This window comes from Argopecten irradians, chromosome 9, assembly GCF_041381155.1.
Source record: "Argopecten irradians isolate NY chromosome 9, Ai_NY, whole genome shotgun sequence".
Lineage (NCBI taxonomy): Eukaryota > Metazoa > Mollusca > Bivalvia > Pectinida > Pectinidae > Argopecten > Argopecten irradians.
In genome coordinates, this window is record NC_091142.1 from 29,126,874 (window position 1) to 29,148,385 (window position 21,512).

At 35.4% G+C, this 21,512-nt stretch overlaps 1 protein-coding gene across 2 annotated transcripts in view; it reads right to left on the bottom strand.

Moving 5' to 3' along the window:
• LOC138332003 (cytochrome P450 4A25-like) overlaps positions 1-21,512 on the bottom strand; it is a 42,913-nt gene that overhangs the window by 17,452 nt on the left and 3,949 nt on the right. For both annotated transcript variants that reach the window (XM_069279913.1, XM_069279914.1), the window contains exons 2-5: positions 21,255-21,418; positions 20,368-20,569; positions 19,790-19,917; positions 388-512 (exon numbers count right to left, since the gene is read on the bottom strand). In XM_069279913.1, the coding sequence (XP_069136014.1) occupies positions 388-512; positions 19,790-19,917; positions 20,368-20,569; positions 21,255-21,416 (617 nt within the window). In that variant the 5' untranslated portion in view covers positions 21,417-21,418. The remainder of the gene's footprint in view (positions 1-387; positions 513-19,789; positions 19,918-20,367; positions 20,570-21,254; positions 21,419-21,512) is intronic.

Below are 21,512 nucleotides of genomic sequence, written 5' to 3' on the forward strand. Positions count from 1 at the left end.
ATAACGGCGTAATTAATGCATTGAAAAAAGGATCCCGAAATAAATAGATTTTTAATGTTATGGAGATACAACAAAAACATCGTAGCATACTCAGAAACCGCTTCGTTTATTTATATTACAGTGAGATTTGTGTTTTATCTCCAAGACATAAAATCAATTAAGATAATTCGTACTCAAATATTTCCATTTAATTGGAATTCTGAAAGAATAATCCTATAAGACATAAACTCTGTGTTTTGGGGTGTCTATTCTCATAGAAATTATACTACAACTATCGAATCAACATTGACAGACTAATATAATATTATGATATATTGACCTAATTTTAATCGCTGGAAACCTTACAAAAACGATGGTTTGGATGGAATATCTACCGGGCACACATACCCCTCTTCTTGAATTTTGCCTTTGAAGGAGACAGAACATCTCATCATGGTGTCAAGTGTAGCCAATCCCACCAAATCATATATCTCCACACTTTTACCGCCAGAGGTCGCCTTCTCCAACTTATCCTGTATCGTAAAAACGCAACATAATTATAAACTGAAATCCGAACTTTTGCTGAATTTGGAACGATATCAGTTTATACACAGGATGTATATCCACGGAACCATAAGGAACATACACTGGTAGCCCTGTTCTGTTAATTTTCGTTCTTAAACTGTTATTTTAACCATATTCGTGATTTTTTAAATATTTATGTTGGTTATATCTGTTTTACTGTTATTATAAAATTTTTAGTTATCTTTAACTAAAGGCATGTTATTATTTTCTAGCACACGTTATATTCTTGCTGCTGTGTTATCTCTATCTTTGCATGCGTTTGTCTTTTTTAAATGATGTTAGATTTAGTGGCTGATGTTATTATTTATTTTGCATTGTTATTCATTTCATTTCACGTGTTAGTGTCAGCAATAATTGTTAATGATTTTGTTTCCCATGTTATTGCCAGAATGTTACGTGATTTTTATGTGAAACTTTGTTAGCATCAACAGAACATGTGATTGTTTACGTGACCACGTTACGAGTATCGTTGGAAACGTTATTTTTTTTTGAAAGCGTTATTTTTGTCGTGGAAATACCACTGCCTATTGTTCTCATTGACCCCCTACGGCGACAGCGCAGTGAGGCGGCGGGCGAGCTTCGCTAGTGTGTTGACCACTCACCCATAACGAGAGCACGGCTCCCAATATATAGTCGACTGGCGGTATCGCTGTCACTGTATCGCTACCGTATCGCATGTGCTGTGCAACTGAGCATGGAATATAGTTTTCAGTTACTATATTTACAGTTCTTGTTCTCCAAAGTTTGCATTCACTGTATAAACTTATTGAAAATTCCTGACATATTAGGGTTGTGTTGAAATCGGCAAGGACGTTTAAATCCTTGGAATCGGTCATAGTTTAACTACACTGTACAGAGATTTGATGTTTTTTTTAAACATATTGTGTATTTCAAGTTTATTGATTATTACGTTATAAATATAATATAAAGATATGTTTCTGATAACGTACGTAATCTGTTTTGATTAACGAAATTGTGTACATTTCTTGTATGGCTGATTAACAAAATTATTTGTCGAAGTTATGCATATTATGGAATCTGTTTTGATTAACGAAATTGTTTACATTTCTTGAATGGCTGATTTATATATATCACAACATTATTTGAGGCATATTTTGGAACACGTGCTATATATTCAAAATGAATATTACAAAATCTACTATAATTCTATATGATATGTCGTATCGTACAGGGAAGACACAAATAAATATCAAATGCACGTCCCTTGAATACAGTTACAATACGCATGATGCAAACTGACATGCATTTATTTAATTAAATACACTGTATTGTACGTTTTGTCTACGTTATGAAAAGGGAAATATCACTGTCAAAACAAATTCCATTGTATCCGACTTGCTACCGCGCAGGGACATGTAACATGCGCAGCGACCCGTGAAAATTGCCCGCGGGTCAAGCAGTCGTGGATCTTTTATTTTCGTCAAGTATTATTATCTACAAGTTCCAAGTTTTTTATTCCATCCAAATGCATAACAAGCATATAGGGAACAGTACAATTATTGTCATTATAATATGACATTACAATGTATACAAGTATAAGATGGCGGAGGACACTATTTTAGTATTTCAATATACTAATATGCTACATATGTATAAAAGACGTGATCACAACAGAACCCACGTTGATGCTGACGGCAAATAAAAAAGCAATTTTATCATTTAATTAATTGTAAGCAGAGTTTTTCTTTTCTCTGTTGCTATCTACGCCAGAAGGCCGTTACCATTAATGTTTTATGTACTGTTTGGAATCGGCTTGTTAACTTAAGCCGTTAACTTTTAACTTCAACAAAGATTATTGAAAAATGGTACCGCGACATAGAGTCATCTAGCTAAAGGAAAACTATACTATACTATCAAAGAATTTGTGTCACGATAAAATGAGGTGTGTTCTCCTTTCAAGACACTCGGAGTCATTAGTTGCCGGACACCTAGATATCCGCATTTCGGTGTAAGGACATGTATTGTGGTAACGAGACTTATTTGGTGCGTGGCGTAATCGACCCTTTGCGAGGCAGCGCAGCTCATCACTATCAATGCTTGCATACGGCGCTCGACACACCTACCTGTGATTTTCAAAAACGTCTTTTCAGCGATTGGGGATTGTTGCTACGTTTCTCTGATTTTTTTTTTAATTATTAAATAGCATTGTCATGAACTTTCGTTTTCTTATAAAATGTTAAGCAATGCGGGACGAAAGCGTAATTGTGAGAACCGCGATGAACAACGTAACCCTGTACAATTTCACCTGGATGCGGAGGCTGGTGGATAATTATGTATATTTAATGAGGGTAAAACTTTCGTGTAGATTTCTTACTTTTTTTCAATGATTTATGCATTCTTTCTAAAGACTGTAGTGTAAAAAGTAACACATACTTGTATTCATCTTAGCGATTAACATTTTTCTACATATTTAATTCTCCCTCTCTCTTTCTTTCTTTCTCTGCCTCCCTCTCTGAGTGACAGGTCACAGCACTTATAGGTTCTCGCCATGTCTGCTAGTGTGGTTATCCTGTTTAGACAGGAATTCACACTAGACCTATACACGGTGGAGAAGGTTAACAGAATCGTGATGCGCCCTGACTTACGAGGCTCGACTTCCGGGGCGCTTATATTAGGCGACACTAGTAGGAGCACGAAGCGAGAAAATGACCGACAATAATTGTATACGCTTTATAGACAAAGATATTGAAAATGAACATTAACATTGAAAGTTGCTAATAGACGTAAAAATTTCTCTTTATGAGTTGCAAATTGGTTGAAATCTTAGCGAAGTACGGGATTAGCTGGGCGGGTGGTTACGTTATGTATAGTTTTTAAATCTTCAGAATGTGCACACAAGTCATCTACAAGTATTTAAACCAGAGACTTAATAGTTTTACTGTAATTTAGTAGACATGTAATATTCTATCATAAATTTTGATTCATATATTGTATATGGGGTTTGGGGTTTATACGTATCGACATTAGATCTACATTGAAATCACGCAAAAAATGCAGATAATTATAACATTTAAATTTTGTGGAACTACACGTGTCAAAATTCATGTTGTCAGAAACATTTTAATTGTCAATCTGTTTTAGTGCATTACAAACACATGGCCCTGCAGGTAGGGCGTTAGAATTGTACCTACTGCCCCTATTGCATGATCGTAAAAGGCGACTAAATTTAGGATATTATCTTTTCTCTTCTTTCTAACTGACTTTATCTTTCCTAATGCCTCCCTTGGCACCCACCTCACTTTTGGCCTTGAGTTGAGCGTTCGTCCCTGTGAGGAAGGCTCTGGGTTCTGTCCCCTGGCCGAGACACACCAAAGTCTATAAAAGTGGTAGTTTCTGCTCCTGCTTAGCGCTCAGCATACAGGGAGTGGGACGACTGGTTCGCCCGTTGTCAGTATAATGTGGCCGGGTGGGGTGTGTTGCTTGGTGTCTTCGGCGACATGCTTCAGTGATATAGCACTATAAAAAGGGCAACAGTTCCACTATACAAGAAGACACAACATGAATATACCACAGTCTCCCAAAACACGCACATCGCACAACATACACGCAACACCCCGCATACATGGGAGGCCGTCCTTACATGACCATAGCTGTTAATAGGACGTTAATTAATCAAACAAACAAACAAACAAACAATAATTACTTCTTTTTATTTATTTTGAATTTCAGAACGGTTTAAGAAACACAACTATGTACATGAATTATAGGAATGTATTAAAGGGACATTTCAGTCTAAGAGAACATTAAAATTTGTACATATATCGGAAAAAACCCAGTTCTTATGGAAATTAGATCAGTCGGTTTTACTGTGATATGCCTGAGAAGCCCATGGTTGTGACATGTGTGTAGATGTTCAAACTCGCTCGCTGTCCGCCATTACACATTGTGGTAAAACTTCTTGTATGCCGAACCCTGTCCCTTGCTCGTAGAGTAATGCAACTTTTGTCTAGAACTGCTCAAAGCGTTATGACAGTAGTTTGTTTACCTTATTAGATGAATTATCTTGCCTAAAAATCATTTATCACCTTGTCAGTGGTTATGTAGTTCATTTGTTTAACGTTCGTGACTTTGGCTCGGGTATGGGTACAGCGTCTGTATTGTACCTGCTTAATCGTATTGATCAACGATTTGATATTTCAACGATATTAATTAAAATACTTAACAATGTCGTGGAATTTGTCAATGTTTTGTGTTATATGTTTCATAAGAAATGTAGAACAATACAATAATGCTATATTTTGCTTCTTAGTTATATAAAAGAATTAGCCTGAGTGAATTGTCCCTTTAATATTTCCATTCCAGGTTCTGCAGCCCATTGAGAACATCTTGGGAAAATTAGATAATCAGTCCAATATGATAGCGATATCAAAATGATGTTCGGATCAGTCTGGACTGAGATTTAGATAGCATATGATGTACATTTCAGTGTAATATAAACAGTATAATGTAACACTATCTTTTTACAGTAAAATCCCAAAATTTAGCATGAATATATCTAGAATCCGTGTTTTTATTCAAACTTCTGCTATAACGATGCAAACACGGCACAGTTCTTGAGTAAAAATAAAATGTGGACGGTTATCAGTTATGTGATATTGGAGTAACAGTACCGAACTTATACCGAATATAATATTTATATCTACAATATATTGTTACCTTTGAAACTTTATCCATAGCGTTTACTAAGAAGCAGAAATACATCAATGGTATTTCTGATATATGTTCCTAAATTACAGTTTAAGTGTAGATTGCACTTCAAAATTATACTAAATCCTTAAAATGGTATATTCATTGTCGACCGTTTTGTATATCATACCGAGATTTAATAGTATGATATATGAACATTTATCGTATAATCCAAAAAGTAACCACATAAACTGTTCAAATGAAAATTGAAATTACTTGTATACAGGCATTATAAATAGATATAATATCTTGTGCCTTTTTAAAAATATACTAAGTGATATTTAAATAAGTATATTTAGTGTGATAATGTTGTAACCCTTCTTGTATGACTATACATGTACATTTAGATTCGAAACGGTGAAAATACATGCTTAGAATTTTTACTAATACCTTAGAAATTATGGAAGATTGATATATGCCACGATTCCGTAATTACAGTACTAGACTGGAATAATTTTTAAGGTTAAACCTTTAGTTGAAATAGTTCTTAGAACCATTTTTGTTTCTGAATAAGTCACCTTCCATTTTTGTTTTACCTGTGTACGACATATATATGTGTATGTAATATATATTCCTAGGTATGATCAGGTATATTTTATTTCCATTTGCTTGTACATCTTCATTTTAAAAATGGAAGTGACGATAAAAAACCTAGAGCATAGATGTACGGGGTTTCCATAATTCAAATCACAATCCAATTAACGGATGTCCTAACCTGATTGACAGTAAGACAATAGCAAATACCCGATATAGTCCACCGAATAGCAAATTGCCCGCGGCCAGGTAATTACAGGTGAGTTCGATGAATGGCGTTGTGTACAGGTAAACAACATCCTGGTCAAGGTATTACATAACTATCAAACCAAAGGCATGGCTAATTATATAACTATAATATCGGTGTATCTACTCGTATATCCATTAAAAATTGGAAGCGACCGCACGTCTGAAAAAAATAGTTTGTTTTGCTTAATATCTCAATTATTTGATCTTTTATAAAATCAAAAGTAAATTCTGTCTACCACATGTTGAAATGTTTTACGGTATTGCAATAAATGTATCTCGATTTATTCGGTTAGCAACACACAATACAATGTTTGTAATGATCAATCATCGGTGTGTACGTATGTCAAGCATCATATCCTTGATGCTTTAATCAAGGATTTCTTAAATTGTTACGTAAAATTTCATTTTACAGTCACAAACTTTGCAATTCACAATGTATCAAAGATACAGACTACAGAAAAATACTATCTAATTAAAGCTGATTCGTTGCTGAACTCCTTGACAAAAAATCTGAAACTTTTATTTCTGTGTGGATTTTCTTTCATAATTACACGAAGATACCTGCTATTAGGGCATAAATTAGAGTCTTGAAACATCGAATTTCACTCTTTTAGTTATTTATATTCGAGCCAAAGTTATTGTACGATTTACTTCACTCAAAAGTAATCATAAAAAAATCTTTGATCGGCTTTCCCTGTGACCGTCGATGTAAGTGATAGCACATCAGTTATAGTACAGCTATAAGCCACGGACTATTATGACGTCACACGGTTTAGAGCTAGAAAATATGCATAATCGGGTGGTCAGAAAATTTGACCTCGATATCGGCGGTTTACAGGTTATTCCGGTCGCGCGCGGCACGGAGAGGTTCCTTCGCGGCTTAATAAAGCCATTTCCAGCATAAACTGAAATTATCATTTTTGACTGCACAAATCCTTTAACAATGGATTTCATCAGACCCATATCACGCTTGCGCGTCATTGCGTAAATACAACATCTGTCAGTCTGGTTTAGACTATGTTCCTAATTTGATCAGTAATTAAAATAGTGATACCTCTGCAAACTTTGCATTTTATTACTGCTTATCCATACATCAAATTACAGATAACATATGTACAAGTATTATCTATAAGTATCATATTTTAATATTAATGAATTAAGTGTAGATCTTAATCAGTGCCGTCTATGAACAATACCTTTTAGAAAACAATTAGGGGCGTAATTAATTGCTCGACATATCATTTAGTAATGATACAAAGATTTTTTTTACTACATACAGTTGAGTTCTGGTGATTTTTATGAACGTATTAATCAGTATCAATTTCTAAAAATATCGAAGAAATGTCTGCATCCTCGACTCACTCATGTCACACAAACGCCACCGCCCCATGTATACAGACCGCACACCCCTCCCCGTCATGAAATAACTATCCACCCAGCGTGAACCATGACGACCTTTCTGTTCCTGTCAATTTTATCAGTACCTGGTCATCACGTGTTCAGCCACGCGTAAACTGTAATATGGTGTGTTTTATTTCAGTGACTGTGGACCAAATCGAGTTACCAACAGAACGTCTTTGTTTATCTACTACACTAAACCCAGATATATGAACGATTTTAACACATTAAAAAGAAACTTTCTATCTAGTTACAGTTTTTGGTTTTGGAGTCCTTGACTATTCATTTAGGTACGACGATGTGTTCCGATAAGAATTAGATAAAATAAATAGTATTGTATAATATTAGCACACAGTTGTGTAGTCGTACTTATGGTACATGTGTACTTATGGTACATGTTCTTCGACTACTATTTTATGGTGTATGGGGGAACTGGGAAGATTCCCACTCGAAGTAAATATCAAACTGACAATGCTGTGTTTTTGGAAAAGATTTATACAAAATGAAAATAAATTAAGTAGCATACTTTATAAACTAATCTCGAAGTTACATTTCGAAGGAATATACACATTTTAATGGATATCTTTCATTAAAAATATTTTTGACGAATCTGGTCAGTCAAATATCTTCCTCAATGAAGTACAAATGGTTAACAGTTTTTATAAAAGTTTTATGAAACAGCGCTTTCAAGATCAGTTTATACAAAAATGTTCTCAGGTGTGGAAAACTCCTCAAGAGACAGACTTATCTAATACATAAAAAAAGAATTTGGATTTGAAAATTATCTTATAAAATTATCGGAAATTAATAGAGTATACATAACTAAATTCCGTACATCAAATTTAAAAATTCCAATTGAGACTGGAAGATGGCGTAATGTTGAGAAACGTGAAAGAATATGCCATTTATGCAATGAAAATATCGGGGATGAATTTCACTATCTTTTTGTATGTAAACACGAAGAAATAAAAATATATACGTATTAAATATATCCCACAGTATTATTATAGTAATCCCAGTCTTCATAAGATGGGTGGCTTTATAGGTATTTGTAATGACCAATTATTGAAGAAGGTGTCTCTATTCATTAGAAAAATGATGGTATTTTTGTAGATGTGAAAAAAAGCTATGATAGTAGTACGGTATAAGTATTGTTAATTTTCCATATTTTAGTGATTGGTAATGATATTAGTTTTAATTAATCTGGGAGACTATAATGAAATCTTTGAAACGTATCTTCTGAGTTGCAGTGACATGGATTAATTACATATTAGAGTACCCGTACACTGGTTAGGCAAGTCTGTGAATCAAAAGCACGACAGGTGGGCTTTCCACGTGTTTTCGTGAGGTATGACCCCGTTGTCTTGGTCACGCTAGAACCCCGCGGCGATTTACATGCCAAGCCACGCAACCGTATGAGTTCTCAGGTAACTTTCTGGGTACGACTTCGCCGACTTTCGTTATGGATTTAGAGAGTTGCCGCTGGCGGTTAATCGCCAACCTTTGTCCATGGTCCGTAAACATGAGGTTAAAAGAGAAATTTTAGTGATAGATTGGATTAAATATCCCTCTTGCTAAATAACAATTTTGTGAGAAATCGATTATTATTTTTTTTATATTATATATATATACAATTAACCAGGCAATTCACGCTAAAAATATGTATATAACCAGAAATATAGTTCCATAAATGCACACGATACAATATAACACGTAACGCAATAAGTCGATGGATTTTATGAATAGTAAAGAAATTTGTAAAGTGAGTTTGACCAAAAGACATAACGGCCGAGTATAGAATAATATATATCATTACTGGGTTTGCGCTGGTGTTCCATAACTGAGGTCCTCAGATTGAATGGGGTCCTTTTAATGCATCCTTGATATACAAAATTCATTTGTTCATTTTTTTTTTATTTCAAGTTTAATACGATCTTTGATCAATCTAAATGATTCAACCTGCGGACCGATTATAAACAATTAGGTAAAAAGTGGTTTCAAAAGCATTTACTGTTTCATGTACATCGACAAAACACATCAAATTAATGAGAATAATCAAAACAAATGACATGGGTCGTTTAGCTGTACTTTTTTTGTAGATCAATCGATACAATCCATAAATATCTTCATGCGTGCTAAAATTCCTTCCACGGTAAAAAAAAATTGTGTGAGTCCATATTCGTCATATCTTCTAGGTCCAAAATCTGCTGCATAAAGTCCATGAATACATTATTGTTTTTGTCAAAACTGCATACTACTTTTAAAACCACTGCTCCGTTAAATCAGTATCGTTTAGTACAGTAGTTGAGTGATGACATGCTGTGAGAACACGTGGACGACATTACATCTTTTGCTTATCCGTACAGTTAATTGAAAGAAGTCTACAAATAGTCAATTAAAGAAGTCGTATCACCTGACTGGCTATAATGTTTAAAATTGTCTGAAAAATGAACATTATTCTTTATGAAAAATGTCACCGTGCCTCATGGGCTATGTCATGAATACTATTACCCAATCACATAAGAAGCGTACCTTGATTGGTATTAATTGACTCCGCCCCTTGTCATCACTTCTCTCGCTGAATTTTGAATTGACAATTTTTTCAATTCATTTTATTCCGACCCGACTTCAGTAACAAGCGGCCCTTTAATGACCTGGGAGTTGTTGTTTTTCTGTGGGCTTAGTCGTCTATCTTCATAATTTTGAAGGGGGACTTCTAATACGACCATGAAGATTTGTCTCATACTGTTTTAGAGCTGATATTTGGCGATGACATAGTGACCTTGATGATGCAACCTATCGATTTGATATGGTCCAAAGCTAGCTCGTGGAGTGACCGCATTTGTGTTCGGTACTTGAACAAAACTAGAAGTGACTGGTAAGCTTGACAAATTTGGACGTTTACTAACCTAAGAATTAGGAAATTTACTAACCTAAGAATACGGATGTAACATGTAGTAACTAGTACTAAGGGTCTATTTACACAGGGTTTTTTTCGCAGAGACTTAGCTAGAACTGTAAATAAAGTAACTGAAAACTATATATATTCCATGCTCAGTTGCACAGCACATGCGATACGGTAGCGATACAGTGACAGTGAACCTGAATGAAGAGTTTTACGTGCCGTAATGCCATATATAACGTTTCGGGGCACGCTGTGACATCGATACCGCCAGTCGACTATGTATTGGGAGCCGTGCTCTCGTTATGGGTGAGTGGTCAACACACTAGCGAATCTCGCCCGCCGCCTCACTGCGCTGTCGCCGTAGGGGGTCAATGAGAACAATAGGCAGTGGTATTTCCACGAAAAAAATAACGCTTTCAAAAAAAATAACGTTTCCAACGATACTCGTAACGTGGTCACGTAAAAAATCACATGTTCTGTTGATGCTAACAAAGTTTCACATAAAAATCACGTAACATTCTGGCAATAACATGGGAAACAAAATCATTAACAATCATTGCTGACACTAACACGTGAAATGAAATGAATAACAATGCAAAATAAATAATAACATCAGCCACTAAATCTAACATCATTTAAAAAAGACAAACGCATGCAAAGATAGAGATAACACAGCAGCAAAAATATAACGTGTGCTAGAAAATAATAACATGCCTTTAGTTAAAGATAACTAAAAAATTTATAATAACAGTAAAACAGATATAACCAACATAAATATTTAAAAAATCACGAATATGGTTAAAATAACAGTTTAAGAACGAAAATTAACAGAACAGGGCTACCAGTGATAGTAAAGATACTGTACGCAAAACTGAAACGACCGGAAAGGTTAAACGATATTTTAAAAGTATTATACCTCAAGAGAGAATCATGCGTTCTGATTGGTCGAGAGATATTTGGTAATTTACACTATCACTATCACGGCAATTAGCATTTTAACAATGGGAGACAATAAACACGTTCGTAGTAACCCCCTAGCAACCGTCCAAGCGCTATATGTTTGTTTTTATTAACCCGTCAGTGATTAGGTGAACGGAAGACTAGTGCGATTACAAGCGTCTTCTTGACGTTGCTAATGTTGTAAACAGACGACGGGACCAAACCAAAATTCATTGAGATTTACAAAAACGTTAAGATTTTAACAAACGCAGGAGACAAGACAACAAGAATATTTCACTGAATGCTTTTTGTGAGCATTATTTTTACAATGCAATGGTAATAAGCGCTACTGAGTACTGCCGACGGTTAGTTTTCGACTTATGCTAAAATAAGTAAAATGTTTCAATAGATTGCAAATACTTGAAAACTAGTTATATTTCTAGACTTTTGGTATAATAAAATAAATACTACCTGAATTAGAGTGTCACCCCTCGGAATATCTCTGTCATCCTCGAGCTCGGCGAACAGTGATATCCTCGGGATGACACTAGGCACTGTCACCCTCTTATGCAGGTAGTATTTATATAATGCATGTTTTGTGTATCACATGATACCTGATAACGTTTGTGCGGGACTAGTATCTCCAGTGGTGATGGAATGAAGTCTTCATTATCTCTCACTAAAATGACGTTAACGCGTGATATCATATAAATATAACCTTATCGGAGGGTAACAGTTCATATTATTATACCTCAAGTGAGAATCCTGCATTCTGATTGGTCGAGAGATATTTGGTATTTTACATTATTATACCTTTGCTTCCTTTTTCACTATATAAAGAGTAGAGAATAGAAATGCTATTAAAATCCAATCGTAATCCTGTCTTTTAAAACCGCTATTTACTGGGTAAATAGTCATTCGAACTATTTACCTGAAAATGAGCAATTTACCTACATTCAAATTTTCGCGGATTTTTGCTTAATCATGAATTTGATTGGATAACGCATTGGGAGTACTTCATTCGGAACCTCTCTGACTGTATCTCATTTCCAACGAAAAAAACACCAAGCGCTTAGGTGATCTAGATTTGACGCTGCAGACCACATCTTGTTTACAACATGGCCTCCAGATTCGACAACCTAGACGAGGAATCTCTCGAAAAACTGGTGACCGACGGGAACAGCGCAAATACACAGCATGTCGTTAAAACAGCAGTTAATATTTTAAAGGACTACGTAAGAGAAAAATCCCTGGGCACTATCGATGACGTGGAATGTGGAACAAATGAAAATATCAACGGGTTATTGCGTAGGTTTTATGCCGAGTTGAAAAAGTTGATGGTTCTCACTATACCAAGAAATCGATGATTACCATCAGATACGGTTTACAGAAGCATTTTATGAAGAAACGAGATGAGGACATAATAAACGGCGAGCAATTTAAGAAAGCCAACGAAATGTTTAAGTCTGTCTTGGTGCGGTTAAAAAAGGCAGGATTGGGCGACACAAAGCACAAAACACAAAACCCCAATAGATTCGAAGGACATGGAGAAGTTGTATCAGAGTGACGTTTTTTCTACCAATACTGCGGAGGTTTTCTACCAATACTGCGGAGGGATTACAGAAAAGGACACCGTTCGAGTATCTTTATTATTTCTGTAATAGGGGCAGAGAAAACTTGAGAGACATTAAGAAAAGCGATTTTCAGATCAGTGTTGATGCTGAAGGGAGATATGTGACTGTCAACAGTCGTCAAACAAAAAATCACCGTAGCGACGACCTGAGAAATAAGGATAAAGAGAGACGAATGTATGATCAACAAGGTACTGTAACTTTTTTAGATAATGCATCCGTTTGATAAAGTTTGAAATTTGATAATTAAAGTATAAACTGTGGATAACTTTAATTATTCACTTGTAAAATGAAATTTGAATCAGCTCTGATTGGTTATACTGGTACTTTTGTATTTAATTATTTTCTCTTTTTCATATTTTCCAGGAAATCCAAATTGCCCAGTGATTACTGTTGAAAAATACTTGAGTAAATTGAATCCTCTCAATGAAAACTTTTGGCAACGACCAAGGAAAAGTGTTAGCATCGACATGGGTGTTTGGTATGATAACTGCCCTGTAGGTAAAAATACCTTAAACAATTTTAAGGCAGAATTAAGTAAAGATGCAGGCCTCTCGGCAAAATACACAAACCACTGTATAAGAGCAACTTGTATCAAAGCACTAGATCAAAAGGGTGTTGAAGCAAGACATATCATGAGCATAAGCGGACACAAATCCGAGAACTCTATTCGATCGTATAGTGAGAGGTTAAAGTGTACACGGAATAGTTTGGTATATAAGGCTTGATAAATGCGTCTTTGGATAAAATTTAGAATGGAGAAAGTACGAGTTTCATAGCGATTATGGTATTAGAGATAATGCGACTTTTCTCTAAAACACACCTGAAGCCCCAAGCCATTGACCCCGATTCGGGACCCCTGACCTGTGACGTCACGAGGACAACGGGACCTACAGTATTCTACTCGCATAAGATAGAGAGGCGATTTTTGGTGTCTGCCATCTAATATAAACTATCTGTTTGTAAATATCGATTTTGAAGACACAAATACCTGTGTTCATGTCCGATACCTATTTAACATTATCCTTAATCACAGATATGAGTTTGAAAAACGCTTGAAAACAGGGATTTATGCCATGCATACATGTACATGTATATTGATGTACCTGTCTTAGATAAATGAACATCTCTACGCAATTACTGCATAATTTTACACAATAAAATGTTCATAATAATCCACGTACGTTGTATATCTGCCGTGGTTGGAACCACATATATGTGAATATTATATCAATGATTCTTGATTATGTTATCCAAAGCCCGACTCGGGTCTTTGAATGTCTACTGGTCAAACCCGCTTAACAGATATCTGACTTTTTTTATAAAACCTGCCCATACGATTAAGTTATGATTCCAAACAAAATTTTTTGCATGTATGTAAATGCATCTACATCTGAAATCGATCTATTTGTTTTTTGACGAAATATATTCAGCTTACATATAATACAGTACACTCGACGACTTGCTGATATTTCGCTCAAGTTCATTCATTAGTGTCTTTAATTGAAAAATAAATCATGCACGGGTCAGACGAAAACAATGAGACTGAAGATGTCTTTGTGACAAGTCTAATCTAAGTAGCAGATATCAAGTACAGAACAAAAACAGAACTGTCATTCCGAATAGCCAATGTCGTGCTGCTTTAATCTCTATACCTGTATACTGCAGTAACTAAACCGCGTGGTCAACCGAGACTAATGAGGGGGCTAACCAGATTACGTAAGAAAGGTGTTTAGTGACCTGTCACGCTTTGTTGATTAGCTCGCGTCAGCTGTCAAAAGTAAGATCACAGGTAAGTTAGCGATGGACCATCATGTAATTGTTGTATAATGTAATATTTGTTTACACTTAAAAATCCCTGGTTTACAGTATAATATACCGTTCTAACATAACATATAACAAGTGTATCAATTACTAGATGTACAGTATATATTTCAGAAAGACTCATAATACATTTGTCTTGTTTATATGTTCTGGTTACACGTAAATGTATTTTTATAACAAAAACTACAAAATTATTTACAAATGGCATGTCGAGAAAGAACAATGCAAATATAATGCTCAATGTCAAAATTTTGATATTTCTGATAGTTGCTAGATTTCGGATATCCATTTTTTACTCCCATCCTAATTTATATCTATGATATCTACGTGTATTGAACTATGAAATACATTTAAAACATTTTCTTTTCGTTATGTTGGTTCTTGAAATCAGAAACATATATACATATATATTTCTGTTGAAATCCATAGGCCTAGAGAGAATTTTTATTTATACAGAAACATATTCAAATGAATAATTATATAACCATCATTTTTCTAATTCGTCTCTTTTTAGATCACATTATGAAAATGAAATATTCCCGAGGTTTGATAATTTAGAAAGCTGTTAAAACAGAGATAAGATCTCTAGTTAAATGTACCAGAAACATAAATAACGTATACATGTTTCCGCATATATGTCCCCTTTTTTGCTATAACCCCACTACCAAACACCTCACTGCCGTTGTCCTCGTGACGTCACATCCGGTTATCCCTCAAATCAGCGTGAGCGGCCGATTCCCTGATTAGCAGTCGATATACAGGTAAAAATCGAGCACTTCGGAGGGCTGTATTTCGGTACTGAAGCGGCCGATTTTGATGCGGTTTTCAACATTCTTGTCAGGAGATCAAACAGAATAACATATCTAAATACTATTTTCCGTTCCGTGAAAGCGAAAAACGTCAACTTTCGGACATATTAAGTGAAAATGTGATCCCCTTAAAATCATCGAAACAGTGTCAAAATGTCAATCTCGAAAGTGAGGGTAGTGTTCGACCTATGGATAATAATGGCGGGCTAGGTGGTCCGATTTGCTACTTCCTGACTTTTCTGGTGATGAATTTGAAGGGATTATGGCAGATATAACAGCGTATGAACTTAATGCATCAAATGCATTTGATACTCCAACGAACAGACTGCAGACAAGTACAACAGCAACAGGTCAAACTCCGACACACTTCAATATAAATCACTGCAATTAATATTACAGAGTAGAATGACAAGTCACTCACTAACGTATTTGTGTTAAAAAGTTGTTTGTTATGTTTATGGTTTTATCAATAAAATATTGTTATTGTTTGAGATATGATAAGTTGTTATAGCATTTTTCTTAACGGTATAATAAAACACTTATTGAATGGGTTTATTCGGGAAATAGCACTTTTATTGTCCCCATTGACACAAACTATTCCCCTCGGCTTCGCCTCGGGAAATAGTTTATGTCTCGGGGGATATTAAAAGTGCTTTTTTCCTCATACCCATTCAATAACTGTATACTTTCACACGGCAGGTAACATTAGAACAATAAGAAACAATAGACACTTTCGTAGCAACTCCCTAGCAACGGGTGATAGTGTATTTTTGACAGTGCAAAATATTCACCGCCCGAAAAAGATGCGCACTCGTTTCTTTTTTCGACGCCATCTTTGTTTTTGAAGCGACGCTTCAAAATTTATCTGGAGCTATTTAGTAATAGTTTTGCCAAATCACTCTGTTTATCAATAAAAAAATCATATTAAAGACGGAGCTTTCCGTTCAAGTCTTTTCGCTTACCGTCAAAGCGCTATGTGTTGGTTTTTATGAACCCGTCGGTAATTAGGTGAACGGATCCGGAAGACATGCGATTTCAAGCATCTTCGTTACGTTGCTAATGTTGTAAACAGACGACGGGACGAAACCAAAAGTCATTGCGATTTACAAAAATTGTTAATATTTAAACAAACGCAGGAGACAAGACAACAAGAATTTTCACTAAAAGCTTATTGTGAGTATTCTTTTTTTGATAATGCAGTGATAGTTAGCGCTACTGAGTAGAAGCTGATATGCTTTTCTACTGCCGACGGTGACTGTTCGACTTTTGCTAAAAACAGTTAAAGTTTTTCAATATATTGCAAATTCATGAATACTAGTTTTGTTTCTACACTTTTGGTATAATAAAATAAATACTACCTGCATTAGAGGATGACAGTGCCTAGTGTCACCCTCTAATGCAGGTAGTATTTATATTTTATTATACCTCAAGTGAGAATCCTGCATTCTGATTGATCGAGAGATATTTGGTATTTTACACTATCACACGGCAGGTAACATAAGAACAATAGAAAACAATTGACACGTTCGTAGCAACCCCCTAGCAACGGGTGATAGTGTATTTTTGACAGTGCAAAATATTCACCGCACGAAAAAGATGCGCACTCGTGCACTTGTTTCTTTTTTCGACGCCATCTTTGTTTTTTGAAGCGACGCTTCAAAATTTATCTGGAGCTATTAAGTAATAGTTTTGCCAAATTAGTCTGTTTATCAATATTTTTTGTCATATTTAGGACGGAGCTTCCCGTCTACGACTTTTCGCTTACCGTCAAAGCGCTATATGTTGGTTTTTATGAACCCGTCGGTGATTAGGTGAACGGAAGCCATGCGATTTCAAGCTTCTTCGTGACGTTGCTAATGTTGTAAACAGACGACGGGACGAAATTAAAATTCATTGAGATTTACAAAAACGTTAAGATTTTAACAAACGCAGGAGACAAGACAACAAGAATTTTCACTAAATCCTTATTGTGAGTATTCTTTTTTATAATGCAATGATAGTTAGCTCTACTGAGTAGAAGCTGATAAGCTATTCTACTGCCGACTGTTCGACTTTTGCTAAAATCAGTTAAAATGTTTCAATGGCTTGCAAATACTTGAAAACTAGTTTTGCTTCTAGACTTTTGGTATAATAAAATAATAGTGATATCCTCGGGGTGACACTAGGCACTGTCACCCTCTAATGCAGGTAGTATTTATATAGTGTCACCCCGAGGATGTCACTGTCACTCAAGGCGAAGATGATGTCGACAAAAGAAATGAGTGCACATCTTCGGACGGTTAATATTTTGCACTTTTCAGGGACATTATTTTTTCATTTACAGCAACAAAACGAAAATACTCACCATTCTTTCATTAACAAATACACTCTAAAGTACGCACCAAAGGGCCCTTTTTATGACCATTTAATACTATTATTACAGCTAAAATGCGGTCGGAAATAATAATAATAATAATAATAAAGCATACTAAATACTATTAAAATCATTTATTACAAACAGTTATGATTTGCATCGGTAGAAAGACTATTTTACTTTAAACCAAATGACACCCAAATAATGTGTTTGTTAAATAACGTACCTTAGCTTTATTAAATTACAAAATTGAATTTTATTTGATAAAATGTCCAATTTGAGGTTGTATGGGGTAGTATGGGGTATGGGGTAGCATGGGGTAAATCGACGCGCCGATATTTTGCACTGTCAAAATACACTATCACCCATTGTTATGGGGTTACTACGAACGTGTCAATTGTCTCATATTGTTCTAATGCTAACTGCCGCGTGTGACACTATATAAATACTACCTGCATTAGAGGGTGACAGTGCCTAGTGTCACCCCGAGGATATCACTGTCACCCGAGGCGGAGCCAATAGTCTAGAAACAAAACACTAGTTTCCCAGTATTTGCAATCTATTGAAACATTTAACTGATTTTAGCAAAAGTCGAACACGTCGGCAGTAGAATAGCATATCAGCTTCTACTCAGTAGCGCTAACTATCATTGCATTCTAAAAAAAAGAATACTCACAATAAGCATTTAGTGAAAAATTCTTGTTGTCTTGTCTCCTGCGTTTGTAAAAATCTCAACGTTTTTGTAAATCTCGTAAATCTCAAGGAATTTTGGTTTCGTCCCGTCGTCTGTTTACAACATTAGCAACTTCACGAAGACGCTTGAAATCGTATGTCTTCCGTTCACCTAATCACCGACGAGTTCATAAAATCCAACATATAGCGCTTTGACGGTAAGCGAAAAGGCGTGAACGGAAAGCTCCGTCCTTAATATGAAAAACAATTATTGACAAATAGACTAATTTGGCATAACTATTACTAAATAGCTCAAGATAAATTTTGAAGCGTCGCTTCAAAAAACAAAGATGGCGTCGAAAAAAGAAATGAGTGCGCATCTTTTTCGGGCGGTTAATATTTTCCACTGTCAAAAATACACTATCACCCGTTGCTAGGGGGTTGCTACGAACGTGTCTATTGTTTCTTATTGTTCTAATGTTACCTGCCGTGTGATAGTGTGAAATACCAAATATCTCCCGACCAATCAGAATGCAGGATTCTCACTTGAGGTATAATAATGTTAAATGACAAATATCACTCGACCAATCAGAATGCAGGATACTAACTTGAGGTATAATGCAATATTTAAACATCATGTCATCACCAATAGAAACAATAGCCACGTACAAATGTTCTTAATTGGTATGTGAATTGGTCCCATTCCACTTGTGATGTTCACGTCTGAGATTGTGGGAGAGAAGGAGCCGGTCAAGTATGGATTTTAACCAAATTTGGCATACTTTTAGAAAAAAAATTTCACTTCAAGCTCATTTGTATAATTTGTCAATATTCTTTTTCAAAATATGATAATTTTTAGTGCACTGCATAAACTTTATGACGTCGTTTGGCACGGTGCCGCACATACTGACTTGATTGCTTTACTCAGGGATCTCCATCTACATCTAAAAGGAACATTATATTCACCACCTTCATCTAGTCAAAATAGAGTGAACATAAAAGTAATTTTTTCGTTAATCTTCAAAACCTGGCGGTTCTTATTTAATTCCGATACCATGTTTGAGTCGGACCCACACTGATACACATTACTGAAGAAAGGAGATAATTATATAATACCGCTGAAGGTCCGTGGTGTGACTTATAAAGATTGTTGAAGCATGCTTTTTAATGATCTGGGATTTAGTGAGCATACATGTACACTTACATTGAATAAATCGAATACTTCATTGTAGATGCCAACATAGGGTTTCAGTACATCGAAATGGAAGGCAGGTGTTAAAAGGCGTCGGTTTCTTTCCCATTTTTTACCATCACTGAGCAATAGACCATCACCTACAGTGTAAAGCAATATCAGGTACAAAACCGGCAATACAAACGCTATGATGTAGACAAAGAAATAGGTTCTATAGTTACACCACATTTTCTGACCTGAAGCGGACCTGTCGTGTACAATACCTTTGGTTATATGTCTTCCCATATTGTATACTATATAACATGAAATACTCGTTGTTTTTGTGATTGATGTGAAACCAGGAATAAAAAACAGCACATTTTGTTTTAATGTGATAGATTTATTGTCCCTTTTGCTGCATCGGATAACCACGAATATTTCTATCCACGAAATTATAGCAAAGCTTTAAACCACAAAAGAAAGTCCACACGAATAGTTCATGTTAAATAGAATGCGATGCAACTCTAACCCTAATCAAACTCAGATGAACCCTTATTCCATTGTCTTGAGTGGCATATACAGTACCAGTATAAAAGGATTACTTCACTTACCGACCCAGTCCATCAAACTGTAGTACGCCCCTCCTCGGTGTTTCGGTTTCGGTTCCGAGGATTTGAGAACGACTTTAGCTGTGTCTGTGTGACATACGTTGAGGACAGGATAGAACCACATCATCCAGTAACAGGTGATCTTTGTCTTTGTTTTTGCGGCGATGTCGCCAGAAATATGAAAGAGGTGGTCGAAATCTGAAAACTAAAACATAAGTTGTTGTAAGAGACAATTGGATGAAAACGGAAATAACAACTTATCTCATTATCATCAATATTCAATGAAAATGTGAAAATGATTTACAGAATGTTAACAAATCTCCATGTATAAAACACAAAGTATTCTGTATTTGTATATTAGAATTATCTACCCTTGCATGTAGCTTTTATTGTGACGTCATGTGTTAGCGAGCGTAATGTAATACTTTCTCAAAAAGACCTTTATTTCGCTCACAATATAATGACGTCACTGTGTATACTTACTCACAAGGGAGGTAACTCTGTATCAGGGCAAGATGAAACAGTATCCCACCCAGACATATCACATTGACAAATGAATGTACCAAGACTGGTCATCAGACCCTAAGTTATCGGTGAGGTTTTCTCAGCACAATTATGATACTAGATTATCTCCCCATAGTATGAAAGACATATCACAGGGACAAAATAAACATCCAGCAACATTTTAGTGATGCTTTTATAGAGATTAGTGGCCCGTCTAGGATATACAGTGTAACAAGTAATGTTTGCATGTCAAATTTTCGCGTTTTTGACAAAACAGGGAAATTATATTTAAGTAGTTTGAAAAATCATTTTTTTCGATATTAAAGAATCAAATTTATACAACCATAGCAATACGAAATCTCGAAAATATTTTAAGATATACGTACCAGATGAAGGTGTCCCCATATTGGATGGAACTTTCCAACAGGTTTGATTTTCTCTTCGTAATATAACTTAATGTTTGCTCTGTATTTTTGTGTCACATCTATGACTTTACGTAGACATATGGCCGCTAACAAGGTCCCGAGGACGAGAAGGATGGTGTCCATATCTAACAGAAAAAAACAAATTGTGTCACTAAATGTATTTTGTAGAATGCTGAATGATTATGATTGTGTTTCTATATTACTGTTAACCACATTCTT